The sequence below is a fragment of the Vombatus ursinus genome, unplaced genomic scaffold, assembly GCF_900497805.2.
Source record: "Vombatus ursinus unplaced genomic scaffold, bare-nosed wombat genome assembly UNPS02005459.1, whole genome shotgun sequence".
Classification (NCBI taxonomy): Eukaryota; Metazoa; Chordata; class Mammalia; order Diprotodontia; family Vombatidae; genus Vombatus; species Vombatus ursinus.
Window position 1 is genome coordinate 6,301,803 of NW_020945237.1, and position 15,377 is coordinate 6,317,179.

General features: G+C 38.3%; 1 protein-coding gene across 2 annotated transcripts in view; it reads left to right on the plus strand.

Annotated features, from left to right (window-relative positions):
- Positions 1-15,377, plus strand: part of ABCB1 (ATP binding cassette subfamily B member 1) — an 81,593-nt gene that overhangs the window by 30,712 nt on the left and 35,504 nt on the right. For both annotated transcript variants that reach the window (XM_027847906.1, XM_027847907.1), the window contains exons 9-15: positions 179-350; positions 4,735-4,848; positions 7,887-7,997; positions 8,698-8,823; positions 11,010-11,213; positions 12,374-12,544; positions 14,930-15,091. In XM_027847906.1, the coding sequence (XP_027703707.1) occupies positions 179-350; positions 4,735-4,848; positions 7,887-7,997; positions 8,698-8,823; positions 11,010-11,213; positions 12,374-12,544; positions 14,930-15,091 (1,060 nt within the window). The remainder of the gene's footprint in view (positions 1-178; positions 351-4,734; positions 4,849-7,886; positions 7,998-8,697; positions 8,824-11,009; positions 11,214-12,373; positions 12,545-14,929; positions 15,092-15,377) is intronic.

Genomic DNA, 15,377 nt, shown 5'->3' on the forward strand with positions numbered 1-15,377 from the left:
TCCAAGGATAAAAGTTAATGCTTCAGTGAGAATATAGGCATAATTTTTTAGTTACCAGATGTTGGATCGATGGGGAATATTTGGTGTGGCATTATGCATGTTTAGGACATCCCTGGCGTTGCACTGACTGTTGTTCATGAGGGGGTATATATTTTTTAATTGCTGCTGTCTTTCTCAGGTACAACAAAAATTTAGAAGACGCTAAAAATTTTGGGATAAAGAAAGCTATTACAGCCAACATTTCAATGGGAATTGCCTTCCTGCTGATATATGCCTCATATGCGCTGGCATTCTGGTATGGGACCACTTTGATCATCGCTACAGAATACACTATTGGAGAAGTACTCACTGTAAGTGTGTTTGCTTAGCATTTGCTTGAGAAATTATTAGGGAGTTTGTTTTGCTTTGACAAGAGCTGTGTTTAATAGAATGGAGGAATAATACAATAACTGATAAAAGTAGGAATATATAGATACTAATTAGAAAAGTAGAAAAGGAATTGGCTGTATCATGAAGTTAAATAGCATTAGCCCAGGAGCGAAAGGTCCTGGGTTTAAATTCTACCTCTGAGGCTTACCATCTGTGCGACCTTGGACAAGTCACTAAAATCTCCTTGGGCACCCATAGGTTCATGGGTAAAACAAGGGTGGGCTAGATGGCCTCTGAGACCCCTTCCACCTTAAAATCAATCATCCTTTGAAAATATAATCTACGATCTTTATCTTTCAGTAGATTGTTCAAATAAATTATCTAATCATCTAAATAAGATTTTTAAAGTTAAATTTTATTTTTAAAATTAGTAATCATTTATTTTCTCTCCCTTCCACCTGGCCCTATTAGGAAAAAGAAACTCCTTGAAACAAATTCCTACATTGGCTATGTCCAAAAAAATAGGTTTTAAAATTTATTTAAGCCTAATAAGAAATTCAATAAATAAATGAAACATTACAAAAATATAAACCAATTAACTTTTAACTACTTACATTATAAATGTGTTACCTTTTATGTCTAAGTTTCTAAAACCTAAAATCAACAGTGACATCTTCTGTTTGTCCTCTTCCAATCTCTGTTCCATCTGTGTACTTAGCAGATTTTTTTCTTTCTTTCTTTCTTCCTTTGCTGTTTACATGGTCATAGTCAAAGTATGTGATCTTTTTGCTTCAGCCTTCTTTGTTCTGCATAATTTCATATCAGACTGTCTTTGCTTCTTTTTAATTTTCATGTTTGTCCCCTTTGATGGCATTAATGTGTCACTTATATACTCCTATGCCACATATACATTCATACATATCTATATAAGATCATACTATATTTATTTGTCCTCTGTTTCTCTAAGGGTGGATAACGTCTTCCTTCGTAAGTCCAAGTCTTTCCATATTTTTCTAAGTCCCTCAATTTGTCATTTCCTACACCACAGCAATATTCCAACCTTATACTGTCTCATTGTTTTAAATAGTCTAAAATAGTATTGATTAATATGACTGACATGTAGTGTAGTTTCCCTATTTTTCTCTTTAGTTTAAATCTACTTTGGCTTTAACTTTATCTGAGATCATGATTCCTACCCTGGCCTTTTCCCCCCAATAATTTCTACTCCTGATCTTTATTTTATGTTTGTGTGTATCTCTTATTTCCTATCCCTTCTGACTCCTCTACTTTACTCCTACCTGCTACCTCACCCTGCTATTACTTAACCTATTGCCCTCCAAGAATCCCTTATCTTACTATTCCTGTTAATCTAGACATCCTTCTGTACCCTCCTTATCCTATTCCTTCACCTTTCCCTCTGAAAATCCCTCTGTTATCTTCTCTTCCCTCGCTATCTTTTTATCTCTTTGTAAATTTAGGAGACTTTTATAACCTTCTAGATACATATGTATTGTTCCCTCTTAAACTCATTCCCAATGAAAGTAGGGTTCCAGAACTACCAGCCCTCCTCCCCCATCTAATTCCTCAGTGTCAGTTCTACCTCTTGCACCTCATTTATGTAAGATAATTACTCTTTCTACCTTTTCCTTAAGAGTTTTACTTTTTAGGATTCTATCATATTCAGGTCTACCCCAACCTTTCTTTCAAATTACCCAATAACTAATAACAATCTAAAACATATGTTTTACATTTCCTCTTACAAAAAGTAAACAGTCTGCCCTTATTGGGTCCCGTGTTATTAGTCTTTGTTATGTACCTTATATTCCTCTTGAATCTTATATGTCAACTCTTCTATTAAGTAAGTTTTTTTTTAAACAAAATCTTGAAAGTCTGACAGTTCATTAAATGTCCATTTTTTCCATTCCGGATTATGCTTAACTTTGCTGGGTGTAATATTTTTGGCCATATCCCCAGTTCTTTTGCTCTTCAATATATGGTGTTCTAAAACCTTCAGTCTTTTAGTCTCATCACTGCTAGGTCTTGTGTGATTCTAATTGTGGTGCCACGATATTTAAAAAGTTTTTTCTTACTGCTTGTAATGTTTTCTCCTTGAGTTGAGAGTTTTGAGAATTTGACTATGATATTCCTGTAGGTTTTCCTCATCTCTTTCAGATGGTGATCAGTGGATTTTTTTTTCTACGTCTACTTTCCTGTCTTGTTCTAACACTTCAAGACAATTTTCTTTGATTCTTTCTTGTATTATTGTATCAAGATTCTTTTTTTGATTGTAGCTTTTAGGTGGTCTGATTATTCTTATGTTTTCTCTTCTTGATCTGTTCTCCAGATCAGATGGTTTTCTTATGTTTCACATTCTCTTCTATTTTTTCATTCTTTATATTTTGTTTTATTATTTCTTGGTCTCTTTTTATCTTTTTAAGATTCTGAATCATCCTTTCTAATTAGTTGGCTTCCATGTTAAGGGATCCTGGAGGCATCCAGTGTATTTTGATGGCTCTTCTATTTCAACAGGTGGTTACCCCAGAGACAGGCTAACTCAGATTCAAGGTACTCTCTGTGTCTCATTCAAAGTACTTTGTGGGTCTGCATATACTAAAAACCATGACTTATAAGCCCCTAAACATTGACCTTTAATATCCAGAGGACACAATTAGTTCGAAGCAAAGGCATTTAGTGAGAAGAGTAGATATATAAATGGGTAAACATGTAGGGAATATACATGTCTGGGGCTCACATGTGGAGAAGCAACTTAGGTCTCTGCACTACAAGGAGAGTCCCTTCTGGACATGTCATCTTTCTGGCTGGTGCCACCTAAAGTCCCATTGGACTCATGGCTTTAGTGCTTCTCACCACTTCCAGATTGAACGAAAGTCTTTGGTTTATAGTTCTATTTCTAGAATGCTCTTTTATTTTAAAATTGTTTAGGGGATTATTTTATATATATAGTTCTTTTAGACAAGAAGCTACTCTTGTCTCATCTTTAAGACCAGCAACAGCTTTAAGAAAAAAACCTTTCTGAGGGCAGCTAGGTGGCACAATGGATAGAGCACTGGCCCTGGATTCAGGAGGACCTGAGTTCAGATCCGACCTCAGACACATAACGCTTACTGGCTGTGTGACCCTGGGCAAGTCACTTAACCCCTATTGCCTAAGCAAAAAAAAAAAACAAACAACAACAACAACAAAAACTAAATGCCTTAGTCTCTGGACTTGAGGTCTTCATGGGCAATCTTACTCTTAACTCTTAGTAAGCACTTCCCATATGTACTCTGAACGCTTGTAAAACCCTGTAAAGAATCAGTAACTACTAAATACTGTGGCGTTAGAGTTTTCCGGTTTTCTGTCTCCAGATTTCTTCCATTTTTGCATGTAGGTGAGTGGGTGTGAAGTGAAGAGAAAACTATAATGGTATACCTAAGGCCAGGGGCATAGCTGTTGCCTTCTCTACCTGGCCAGCCAAATCCTAAAAGGGTTCTGTACTCATCACTGTGTCAGTAATCCACAAGGGGGAATTAATTATGCACAAATTTGCAGAAGGAGAGCCAAGCCACCTTTTTCTAAGATTTATTACAATTCATTTTGAAATGATAGTAAATACTGTTAAAAAAAAAAAGACAGAAGCCCACATTTTGCAGATGAAAATGTATTTTAAAAAGACAACCTAGGGGCAGCTAGGTGGCACAGTGGATGGAGCACCAGTCCTGGAGTGAGGATAGACCTGAGTTCAATCCGGCCTCAGACACTTGAGTACTTACTAGATATGTGACTTTGCATAACGTTAAATCATAGAACTTTCTAATAGTTTTATGTACTCTTCTGAAAACTTTTTTTTTATTTCATGGAAGAGATAACTTTCCAAATTCCATATTGTCAATAATTAAGGCCATTAATTTGTTTTGTTTCTCCTGTAACTTTTTCAGTTGTGGTAACTCTTCTTAAATGAATGACTCCAAGACAATTCTGAAGGACTCTAGAGAAAGAGCTAATAAAGTCTGAATGCAGATTGAAGCATACTTTTTTCTTTTAACTTTATTATTCTTGGTGTTTTGGGGTTTTTTGGTCTGCATTTTCTTTTGCAACGTAACTAACATGGAAATATTTTGCATGATTACACATGTATAATCTACCTCAAATTGCTTACCTTCTCAAGGAAGAGGGAGAGAATATGGAACTCAATTTAAAAAAATAAATTTTTAAAAATTTGTGTTTGTGTGTAATTGAGAAAAATAAAGATTAAATGTTAAAAATAAATGGCTATGTAAAAGGAAAAGAAGTTGCCCAGTAGAAAGGCTTAGAGTCCTAGAAAGGACTAAATAATCTCATATAACTTTCTTCCTATTTCCCCAGGTCTTCTTTGCTGTATTAATTGGAGCCTTCAGTATTGGACAGGCCTCACCAAGCATTGAAGCTTTTGCTAATGCAAGAGGTGCAGCCTATGTCGTCTTCAAGATAATTGATAATGTAAGTCTCAACTTTTCTTATATAATATGTGCATTCATATCCAAATACATACACACACACCAATTGAAAGTATATCTCATACCCTTCTCTTCATCCTTATCTTAAAGTAGACATTTTATATTCCCTTAATATAATCCAATATATGAAAATCCAAATTTGGTACCAAGGGGCCAAGAAGGAACATAAATGTGTAAAGGATCAAAAGTCAAGCAGTTTATTACTTACAGGCATGCAAGTATATGTGGTCCCGCAAGCACACACCAATGGTGGCTAGGTTTGCAGCATACCTCAATTGAAAGCCTAGATCTTCTTGGTTTCTGCCCTTCTATCTAATTGTTGCTGCTGGGCAGACTCACAGGGACTGTGTGGGAGGAGGACTGCCTCTCAGTCACTCAGGGACAGTCAATCAGTGAGTAGTCTGGACTGTGGTCAACCTCTTCCCCATTCCCCGCCCCCCAATTACACTGTGATTACTAAAGATTGCTAACTTCACATACTTGGATCAGATGAAGTTTGCTAAGCTGATAGTTTGCTAACCTTGCATCCCTAACCTTAAATGTAGCTGACCAAGCCAAGCTGTTGGATGCCCAAGAACTTCCCAGTATATCAGTGGTAAAACGTGGAGTTCCCTCTGTCAGCTAGGGCTTAGCATTAGACCAGCCTCACAGTAGAGCAGAGATATCCTACATATATATTGTCAGACATGATTGATATGTTGATCGGTTTTCCTGAACTGCTTCTTTATCTTTTTATTTATTTTTTAACTTTGTTATAAGAAATGTCTAGCTGGATAGAGGAGGGAGGACAATTATGTTTGGAAATGAGAATAATATGAAAACCAAAAAATATTAATGAATATAAGATTTTAAAAGAGAAACATATGGAACATATGTGATTATAAGGTTATTTTAAATAGCAAGAATTCATGGTACAATGAAAATTTGATTTGATGTATATAGTCTCGGGCACAAGCCTGGGCATTTGCTAAGTCTCCTGCTTAAACGTCAAGAGTTCTCTGGTTTTTGGCTTCTAGAGAGGATGGCCAGGATTCCAGACTCTCACCAACTCCACCCTCCGTGCAGCACTGAATAATCATCCTTTCCATCAATGATAAGAGTCTTGTATAAATACCCAGGCTTGAGCCCTGGGTTACATTTTCTTAAAACTTTCTGAAGAATAAATCTTTGATAATGCAAATTGTAAACCCCTCACAAAGAAGAAGAAGACGAAAAGATTTCAACTCTGAATTGGTAGTATATTTGAGTAGAAAAGTATTCAAATGAAAATGGCATCCTGGGTTCTAGTCCCAATCATTTCACTTCCTGGCTTAGGCAGGCCATTTCAATGTCCTGGACCTCAGTTTACTCATTTGCAGAATGAATGAGTTAAATTAAATTAAATCTAAGCTTCCTTTCTATCAATTTCTGTAAGACTCTGCATTGCTCAAATTTTCTGAGTTCCGTCGAATGACCAGCTTTTAAAAGCTTTAAGACACTACTGAATTTTGACTGTATGTTTGTTTTTTCCTGAGTTCTAAGCACCAAGGTTATTTTTATTCTTTATTGGAATAACAGAGCACCTTCTATCTCTTCAGCTAAAAAGAGAGCGTGTGATGCAGTAGAGAGAGAACAGAGAACTTCATTGTAAGAAAAACCGGGCTTCAAATCCAGCCTCTTACACCTGCTGGATATGTGACCCTGGGCAAGTCACTTAACTTCTCAATGCGCATGCCTGCTCCCATTTCTCCAGGCTACTCTCTAAGACTGCAAAGTTACAGAACAGATAGAAGGAGGTCCTTGTGCCAGTGAAATTTCAGGTCCATCCAAAGGGGGAAAACAGTTTGAAGTATGTGTTATTCTTGATGTTGGGTGTCTAGAATTGTCACTAATTAGAAATCTTATCACAGAATCATAAGAGTTTTTGAGCAAGATAGGACTTGGAAGATCATCTAGACTTACCTCCCAATTTAATAGAAAAGGAAATCTATACTTAGCGTTTAAATGGTTTACTAGTAGAGGTAGGATTAGAACCAGTGTCTCGGCTACTCCTCCAGGCTTCCTTCTGTTGTTTACAATACTATATTTTCAGTAGGCATAAAAATAGGCATAAAAATTGGAACAAAAAAATTGGTTCCATATTTATTCTTGGTATAAATTTTCTCACAAGGTTATGATTGAGAAAATCAATTGGCTATGCGTTACTGTTCAGTCATGTTCAACTGCTTGTGACCCCATTTGGGGTTTTCTTGGCAGAGATACTAGAGTGGTTTGCTATTTCCTTTTCCAGTTCATTTTGCAAATGAGGAAACTGAGTCAAGGTTAAGTGACTTGCCTAGGGTCACATAGTTAATACGTATCTGAGGCTGGATTTGAACTCACCAAGATGACTGAGTCTTCTTGACTCCAGGTCTGGCACTCTATCCACTATACTACCTGACTGCCCAAGACTTTGAGTTAGATCTATACTATACATGAGTACCTCAAGAACCTGTGATTTTGTTATTTTGGGGAGAGGGGGAGAGTGGTCATTGTTGCGATAGATGCACATGAGGCTGCCCATAGTCACATGGTTCTTCTTCAGCCACCACATCCATATATGCTCAGGTGCTCTCCACCTACTCTTTTCCTGTTTATCTATACAGTCAGATGCGGCTTTAGGTGCTTGTTCTGATGGGTTACCATGTTCTGAGCAGCTTCCAACTCTTCCTGAGCTGGATCAATAACAGAGTGTTTTGCCATCACATGACATCAAAAAATTACACATGGGTTGTGTATTTTATTTCTTGTGGATTTTTTTTGTATTCATTGTTACCAGTGAGCTATAAGTATGGGTCTTTCTGAATTCAACTCCATCACCTTATTATGCAACACTGTGTCTCTCTGCCCTATATGGTGATGGTATCTCACAATATTACTAGAATTAAGTTGTCCACTCTTACTCTTGGTCCGTTAATATATTGTGCTTAAATTCCTTGGGGAGAAAAATTCAATTTGGTAACCTAAAAGTATTCTTATTTTGTCATGTTCTATTTTATTTAGAAGCCAAGTATTGACAGCTATTCAACGAGTGGCCATAAACCAGATAACATTAGTGGAAACTTGGAGTTCAAAAATGTTCATTTCACTTACCCATCTCGGCAAGAGGTTAAGGTGAGAGACTCACTCAAATGGATCTGTAATCTCATCAATCTTCGTGTTCCCTTCTGTGATGTGGACCCTCACTCATCAACACCTGCCCTATTTATCTCTTGCCTATGTCTTCCCATAAGTTCACTGGAGGCTATCTTGTTTTCTTCTAATGTTGAGAGGATACCAGTGGAGGACTTGGGCTGTTCAGCTGTCATCCTTTGCCTTGTTAACTTGTGACTAGTCCATCTTCTCTTTCTGTCATACATTACTCTGATAATATCTTTTATTCCTGTTCTTCTTTGGAGTTCCTCAATGGTTATATATTGCAACCTATGCACACTCCACCTTGTACTTCTCCATTGGCCATTGGCCATTGATCTTCAGTTTTTCAGAGACCATTGTGTGCCATGTCTCACAGCTAAGCAACGCTAATGGAATATTGGTAATAAAAAGATGGGCCTTTGTTTCCAGGGGAACCAACTCATATATAAAAATAAGTGCACAAATTAAAATGATGAGTTGTTTTTATGGAGGGTCCTATGTTCATTTGTTCTTGTGTTTTGTTTAGGGACCATTCAATAAAAAGAAAGGCAAATGGCATGCTTAAATTGAAACATGATTTTGAACAGAAAACTGCTAAATTTCAATCACAAGTTTTTGTAGTCTCTCTATTTCTGAATTGTATTAATATCAATTGTCTTTTTCTTACCTGTCCATACAGATTTTGAAGGGCCTCAATCTCAAGGTTAACAGTGGACAAACAGTAGCCTTGGTTGGAAACAGTGGCTGTGGGAAAAGTACAACTGTTCAGTTGATACAGAGATTATATGATCCTACCGAGGGTGTGGTAAGAATCAATTCCACCAATATTTTTAAAGTGCCTACTGTGTGCTAGGTAGTTAGAGTTTCAGGCATATGGAGTGTATGAGATGAACAGGGAGGACTAGTACCTCTGGTGTGAGGGCTTGCCAAGCTCTTTTCAGGGCTGTTCATCCACCTTTGGTGTCCACCTGTGGCTCAGAGAAGCTGTAGCATGTGCAACAGCTACATCCTGGTAAAACTGACTGTCCAGAAGGACTACACCAGGTTGAGGGTAACCAATAGGCATCAAACCTGTTGGTGAGTAAAGAGAATGTCTACCCCCAGGCATGTGAAGAGTTCCCCCGGGAAGAATGGGTGGATGAGAACAATGTCTTCTAAATGGCCATGAAGGCTGCAGAAGCAGATGCTATGGAGTTCTTAGAACTGGGTCAGAAGGGGCAGCTAGGTGGTGGCTCAGTGGACAGAGCACCAGCCCTGGAGTTAGGAGCACCTGAGTTCAGATCCAACCTCAAAAACATAACACTTATTAGCTGTGTGACCCTGGGCAAGTCACTTAACGCCAATTGCCTCACCCCCCCCCAAAAAAAACCCAACTTGATCAGACATCGAAGATGCCAAGGTCATCCACTGTGTCCCAGGCAATCATCAGTCACCTTGACTTTTTTCCTGCCACTGGACTTTGATGACTCTGGAAGATAGAGTGAGGCAAACAGCTTTGTGCAACTCTGCCTCACTTAAATCCAACTCACTTGCAAGTCAAGACATCACCCGTTGTAAAGTTATTATTACTCTTTGAAAATGAAGGATGAACAACAACAGCAATTCTGCTAGGAGAATATAACAGGCACAAATAAATTTTGTTTTTGTTTTTGTTTTTTGTTGGGTTTTTTTTTTGAGGCAATCAGGGTTAAGTGACTTACCCAGGGTCACACAGCTAGGAAGTGTCAAGTGTCTGAGCCTGGAGTTGAATTCCAGTCCTCCTGGCTCCAGGGCTAGTGCTCTATCCATTGCACCACCTAGCTGCCCCACAGATAAGTTTTTTAAGGTAATTTGTGGAAGGAGTGAATCAGGAAAATGTTCCTTTGTAGGATGTAACGCCGACTTAAGCTTGGAAAAAAAAAGATAAGGACACTAACAGATATGAGGAAGGAGTGTATTCTAGGCATGGGGGATGAACTGTGCAAATGTATAGAGGCAGAATATAGATGGCTAAATTTGGGATACAGTAAGCAGTGCAGTTTTAGCTGGAATGTGGAATACATGAAGAACAACAGTGTGAAATATGGCTGGAAAGTAAGTTGCGATTGGATTGTCAGGTTTAAATGTTATATTGATGGGGTAGCTAGGTGGCGTGGTGGATAGAGCACTGGCCCTGAGGTCAGGAGGTCCTGAGTTCGAATCCGGCCTCAGACCAAATACTTGATGCTTACAAGCTGTGTGACTGTGGGCAAGTCACTTAACACCAATTGCCAAAAAAAAAATTATATTGAGGAGTTTTTCTTTTCCTTTAAGAAAACAGAGCCACGGAGAATTTTTGAGTGGAGGAGTGCCATGATCAGAACTACTTTAATTTTAGCAACTGTATAGAGGACAGATTATAGAGGAGAGAGGATGGAGACAGAGAGACCAATTAGGAAACTAGCAAAATTTTCTAGACAAGAGGTAATTAAGTCCTTGATGATGGCGGTGGCCATGTGAGAAGGGGGCAGCTAGATGGCACAGATAGAGTGCCAGGTCTGGAGTCAGGAAAACTTGAGTTCAAAATCAAACTTTAGACACTTAACTAGTTGTGTGATCCTGGGCAAGTCACTTAACCCTGTTTGCCTCAGTTTCCTCATTTATAAAATGAGCTGGAGAAGGAAATGGCAAACCACTGCCATATCATTGCCAAGAAAAGCCTGAAAGGGGTCATGAAGAGTCAGACACAACTGAAACAACTGAACAACAGCAACAAATGTGAGAAGAGAAAAAGATAAAGAAGGGAGACATATTTCGGAATTTTAATGGCAACACTTGGCATTTGAATATGAGGGCTAAGAGAGATGGCAAGTCAAAGATAACTGAGGTGCCTGAGAAAATGGTGGTGTTCTCAACAAATGACTTTAATTGAACTAAATGATTTAATGATACGCACAGTTTCTTGGTATTGGCTTGGCATTAATCTTTTTGACTTACGCAGATGTGTGAAGGTGGAATTCACCTCTTTTCCAGGTCACCATTGATGGACAGGATATCCGGACCCTAAATGTAAGGTATCTGAGGGAAATTACAGGAGTTGTGAGTCAGGAGCCAGTACTCTTTGCAACCACAATTGCTGAAAATATTCGCTATGGCCGTGAAGATGTCACCATGGAAGAGATTGAGAAAGCTGTCAAGGAAGCCAATGCCTATGACTTTATCATGAAACTTCCTAATGTAAGAAATTTTCCATCCTAGTTGCAGGTGGGGTAAACTAAACTCCCCTTCAACATGGGCCCCTGAAAACTACATTCCCCTCCCCTCCTCCAAGCTCAAGGCACTCTTTGGTCAGTAGCTTTTCAAAACTGAAACTCATAAGCCTCAATCTAATACTTCTGTTTTTAAAAAGTCAAACCAAATCAGAGGACATGTTCATTCAAAGCACAAAGCATTTAATTAAAAACAGGGCGACTGGGCAAATAGCAAGGAACATACCACCATATAAATATGGTCACAGTCTTTCAGCACCCCGTGTCAGTGGTAGGAGAGGGAACAAAGGTACATCATCCAGAAGATTCAGGCTCCTGAATTTTAGCTCAGGTAGAAGACTTCTCGGTCTCCAGAGCTGCTGATTGCTGCTTCCACATAGAACAACTGATATTCTTCTTTGAGCTACTTTCTTTGCTTCACTGCCATGTGCTGATTCTCTACTCCACTGTAGCTTCTAAACATCCTTCCCTACCCATGTGGTTACAGCTCTTCTTGTGAGAGAGCACAGCCTAATGTGACCTATTTGTGCTCCTTTGTAAGTCAGCCCCATAGCTGTATTCATAGAGCAAAAATCTCTCTGCTCAAATCTGTCATTTTGACTACTTTGCCTTTCCCATTAATGGCAACTCCCCAAGGCTCACCTGATATTTGGAAAGGGGCAAGTAAACTCTTTTCCCATCTTTCAATTAGATGCCCGTACAATTTAGCAAGCAATTGTAGACTTACTTGGTAGACTTACTTAGCAAGAATTGGAAAGGCAGGTTGGCCTTGGTGACTTTTGTCCCATAGTCCTACAGCTGTACCCAAAGTACTGCTCTCCTTCCGGTGGTCTTTTGGCACTTTGTCTTCAGAAGTATATATGTGTGTATGCATATGTGTTGCATTTATGTTGGGTACAGTGTGTGTGTGTTTGGGTTGGGTACATTTATTGGGTTTCAAGGGACTGTGCCATTTAACCTGATGATGGTGGCTTACCCGATAGTAATGGCTTTACCTGATAATGACTTTCCTTCTTCACAGTGTATATCTGGAACATGATGTGTAGATGTTCATTGTTGCAGGGGCTGTGATCTATGAAGGAACGTTGACAGCTACTCTGATGTGGGTTTTTTTCCCCTGTAAAATAGAAATTTGACACTCTGGTTGGAGAAAGAGGGGCCCAGCTGAGTGGCGGTCAGAAACAGAGAATAGCAATCGCTCGAGCTCTGGTTCGGAATCCCAAGATCCTTCTGCTTGATGAGGCCACCTCAGCTTTAGACACTGAAAGTGAAGCAGTTGTACAAGAGGCACTGGATAAGGTCAGTGAATTTCAATAAAATGGATTCAATTAGGAATGGGAATGGGAATAAGAATATACCAATTTTATGCCCTTTTGAGTTGTTCTAAGAAAATGGAATTTTCTCCAGTAATTTCTAAGATAATCCCTCCCAGTCATCTTTGGTTTTTATAGACAGAAGTTTAGCTAAGAAGAATTTTTTTTAAAATTTTGATAGTGCTTTAAAGTTTGCAAATACACATACATACAACACACACGTATGCATATATATACACATATATATATATATATACCCAACATACAGGATGTCTCAGAAGTCTTAGTGTAGTTTTAAGCTTTAATAGGTTAAATAGCTTAAAACTGTACTAGAGACCTAAGAGTTTTGGAAGACAGACAGACAGACAGAGACAGAGAGAAAATAAACAGTGAGGGGAGAGCAAGCCAGCATATGCAGGGGGCAAATGTTTGTGTCTTAGTGCTATTTTAAACTATTGAAGCTTGTATGTGTATATGCACACAAAACCTTTTAATTTCCCAGGCTTAAATAAATATCAAAGTTATTGGTTGTACTTTTTATTAGTGTTACAAGTAATTTTAAAAATAATTGTCAACGATGTATCAGCTATGAGAATGATTACAGCCAAAGTCATCTTTATGCGTTATTATAACTGCTAACTTATTTCTCAGAACACAGTCCCACTATTCAGTTATCTCAAGATAACTGGCTAATTTCTTGTGAAAAAATATTTTGCTGTTTCTTCACCAGATAAAAATCAAACTCCATTTTCTAGGGAATTCAGTTTTTTCCTTGCTCTTTTTTTTGCTTCTGTCTTCCAGTAGTTTCTTGTCAGCCATCACAGTTAACAGTATCTAAACTCTGTCTCCTCATAGACTCTTCATAGAATAACAGTTAAACTGTTACTGTTCCGTTCTCTCTTAAAAATACAAGTATCTGTAGACTCTTTGGTTGATACTATTGCAGCTGGCATTACATAGAATCATAATTAAGTGCTTATCCTGCTTACTGCTTTTTAGATGTTTATTGAAGTCATAGTTACTTAAAATTGGAAGTCATAGAATGAAAGCCAAGAATTATAGCTACAGTTACAAGTTTTTCTGTCTTTTACAAAAAGTCTAAATTAATAATATAATTCTAGAAATCAGCAGGGCAGTTGTGCATATTTAGGTTTACAATTACCATTATATTAAGGTGTCCTTCAAAGAATCATAGATTTAGAATTTAGGGGGCAGCTAGGTGGTGCAGTGGATAGAACACCAGCCCTGGAGTCAGGAGGACTTGAGTTCAAATCCAGCCTTGGACACTTGACACTAGCTGGGCAAGTCACTTAACCCCCATTGCCTTACCAAAAGGGGAAAAAAAGGAAAAAAAAGAATAAGAATTTAAAGGGACCTTAGAGGCCATTTAATTTATCTCCCCCCCTCTCCAGGGCAGTTAGGTAGCACAGTGGATAGAGTTTCAGGTCTAGAGTCAGGAAGACCTGGATTCAAATCCAGCCTCACACACTTACTAGCTGTGTGACCCTGGGCAAGTCACTTAACCCTGTTTGCCTCAGTTTCCTCATCTGCAAAATGAGCTGGAGAAGGAAATGGCAAAACCACTCCAGTATCTTTACCAAGAAAACCCTAAATGGAGTCACAAAGAGTTGGACACAATTGAACAACAACAACAAAATCTGCCCTCCCCCATATTATAGATGAATATACTGAGGCCTAGAGAGGTAAATCTATTTGCCCCAGGTCATACAGCTAGCAAGTGAAAGAGGCAGAATTTGAACCCAGGCTCTATATCCATTGTACCATGCTGCCTCTATGCTGCAGGCAAGTTAAAATGTCAATAAAAATTAAATGTATGACTCAAAACTTAAGCTTTTCAGATCATCAATTATCCCATTTGATACATTACCATTATATATTACAGTTAACTTATTAAGTGCTTATTATATACCAGATTCTCGGATAAGTGTTGGGGATAAAAATGCAAAGAATGAAATGCCCTCTAATGATAACATTATGATCAACCCCTCAATGACAAGCTTGCAAGTCATTAAGTTATTTTTGGTACTCTGACAGATTCATGACCTGTTGGTGTGGCTCGTCCCTCCACAGATGCAGATTACACCCTATCTAATGGCTGGTGATATTGTGCAAGTCTTATAGAAATCTTCCCATAAATGATGCAAAAAGAAACTGTCCAGAGTGCTGGAGACTTTCCTTTAATGCTTTGAGCATTCATGGATACTAGTACTGCACACTGGAGAATATGTGCCATTGATAGATTCAGAAATTCCACTTTCAGGCCTCCAACACCACATCTTATTTGTACATGATCTTTTGTCTGTAGCAATTTTTTAAATGTTTGCTTAATTCCCATGTGCTTTCTCCATAGGCAAGAGAAGGCCGTACCACCATTGTTATAGCCCATCGTTTGTCTACAATCCGTAATGCAGATGTTATAGCTGGCTTTGAGGATGGAGTTATTGTGGAGCAAGGAAACCATAATGAATTAATGAAACAAGAAGGTGTTTACTTCAAACTTGTTACCATGCAGGTACATTTTCAGTATATGTTTTTTCAGTTTTTCTATGTAGACATGGGTTTTGCTATGATTTATACTGGAAGTAAATAGCACCTCCCTTCAAGGTCACTTTGAAAAGTAGCAAAAATACTAGGCAAGAGTTGCTTCAGACTGCTGTTTTAAGTTTCAGCCCTTAACATGGGGTAACTAAAGCAGAAAATGTGTGAATAAAAATTGGAAATATGATTAAGATCAAAGCCAAGACAAAAGTGATTGTGTCCCTGTAATTGCACAAGAAAGATGGTACAAAAGAGCATAT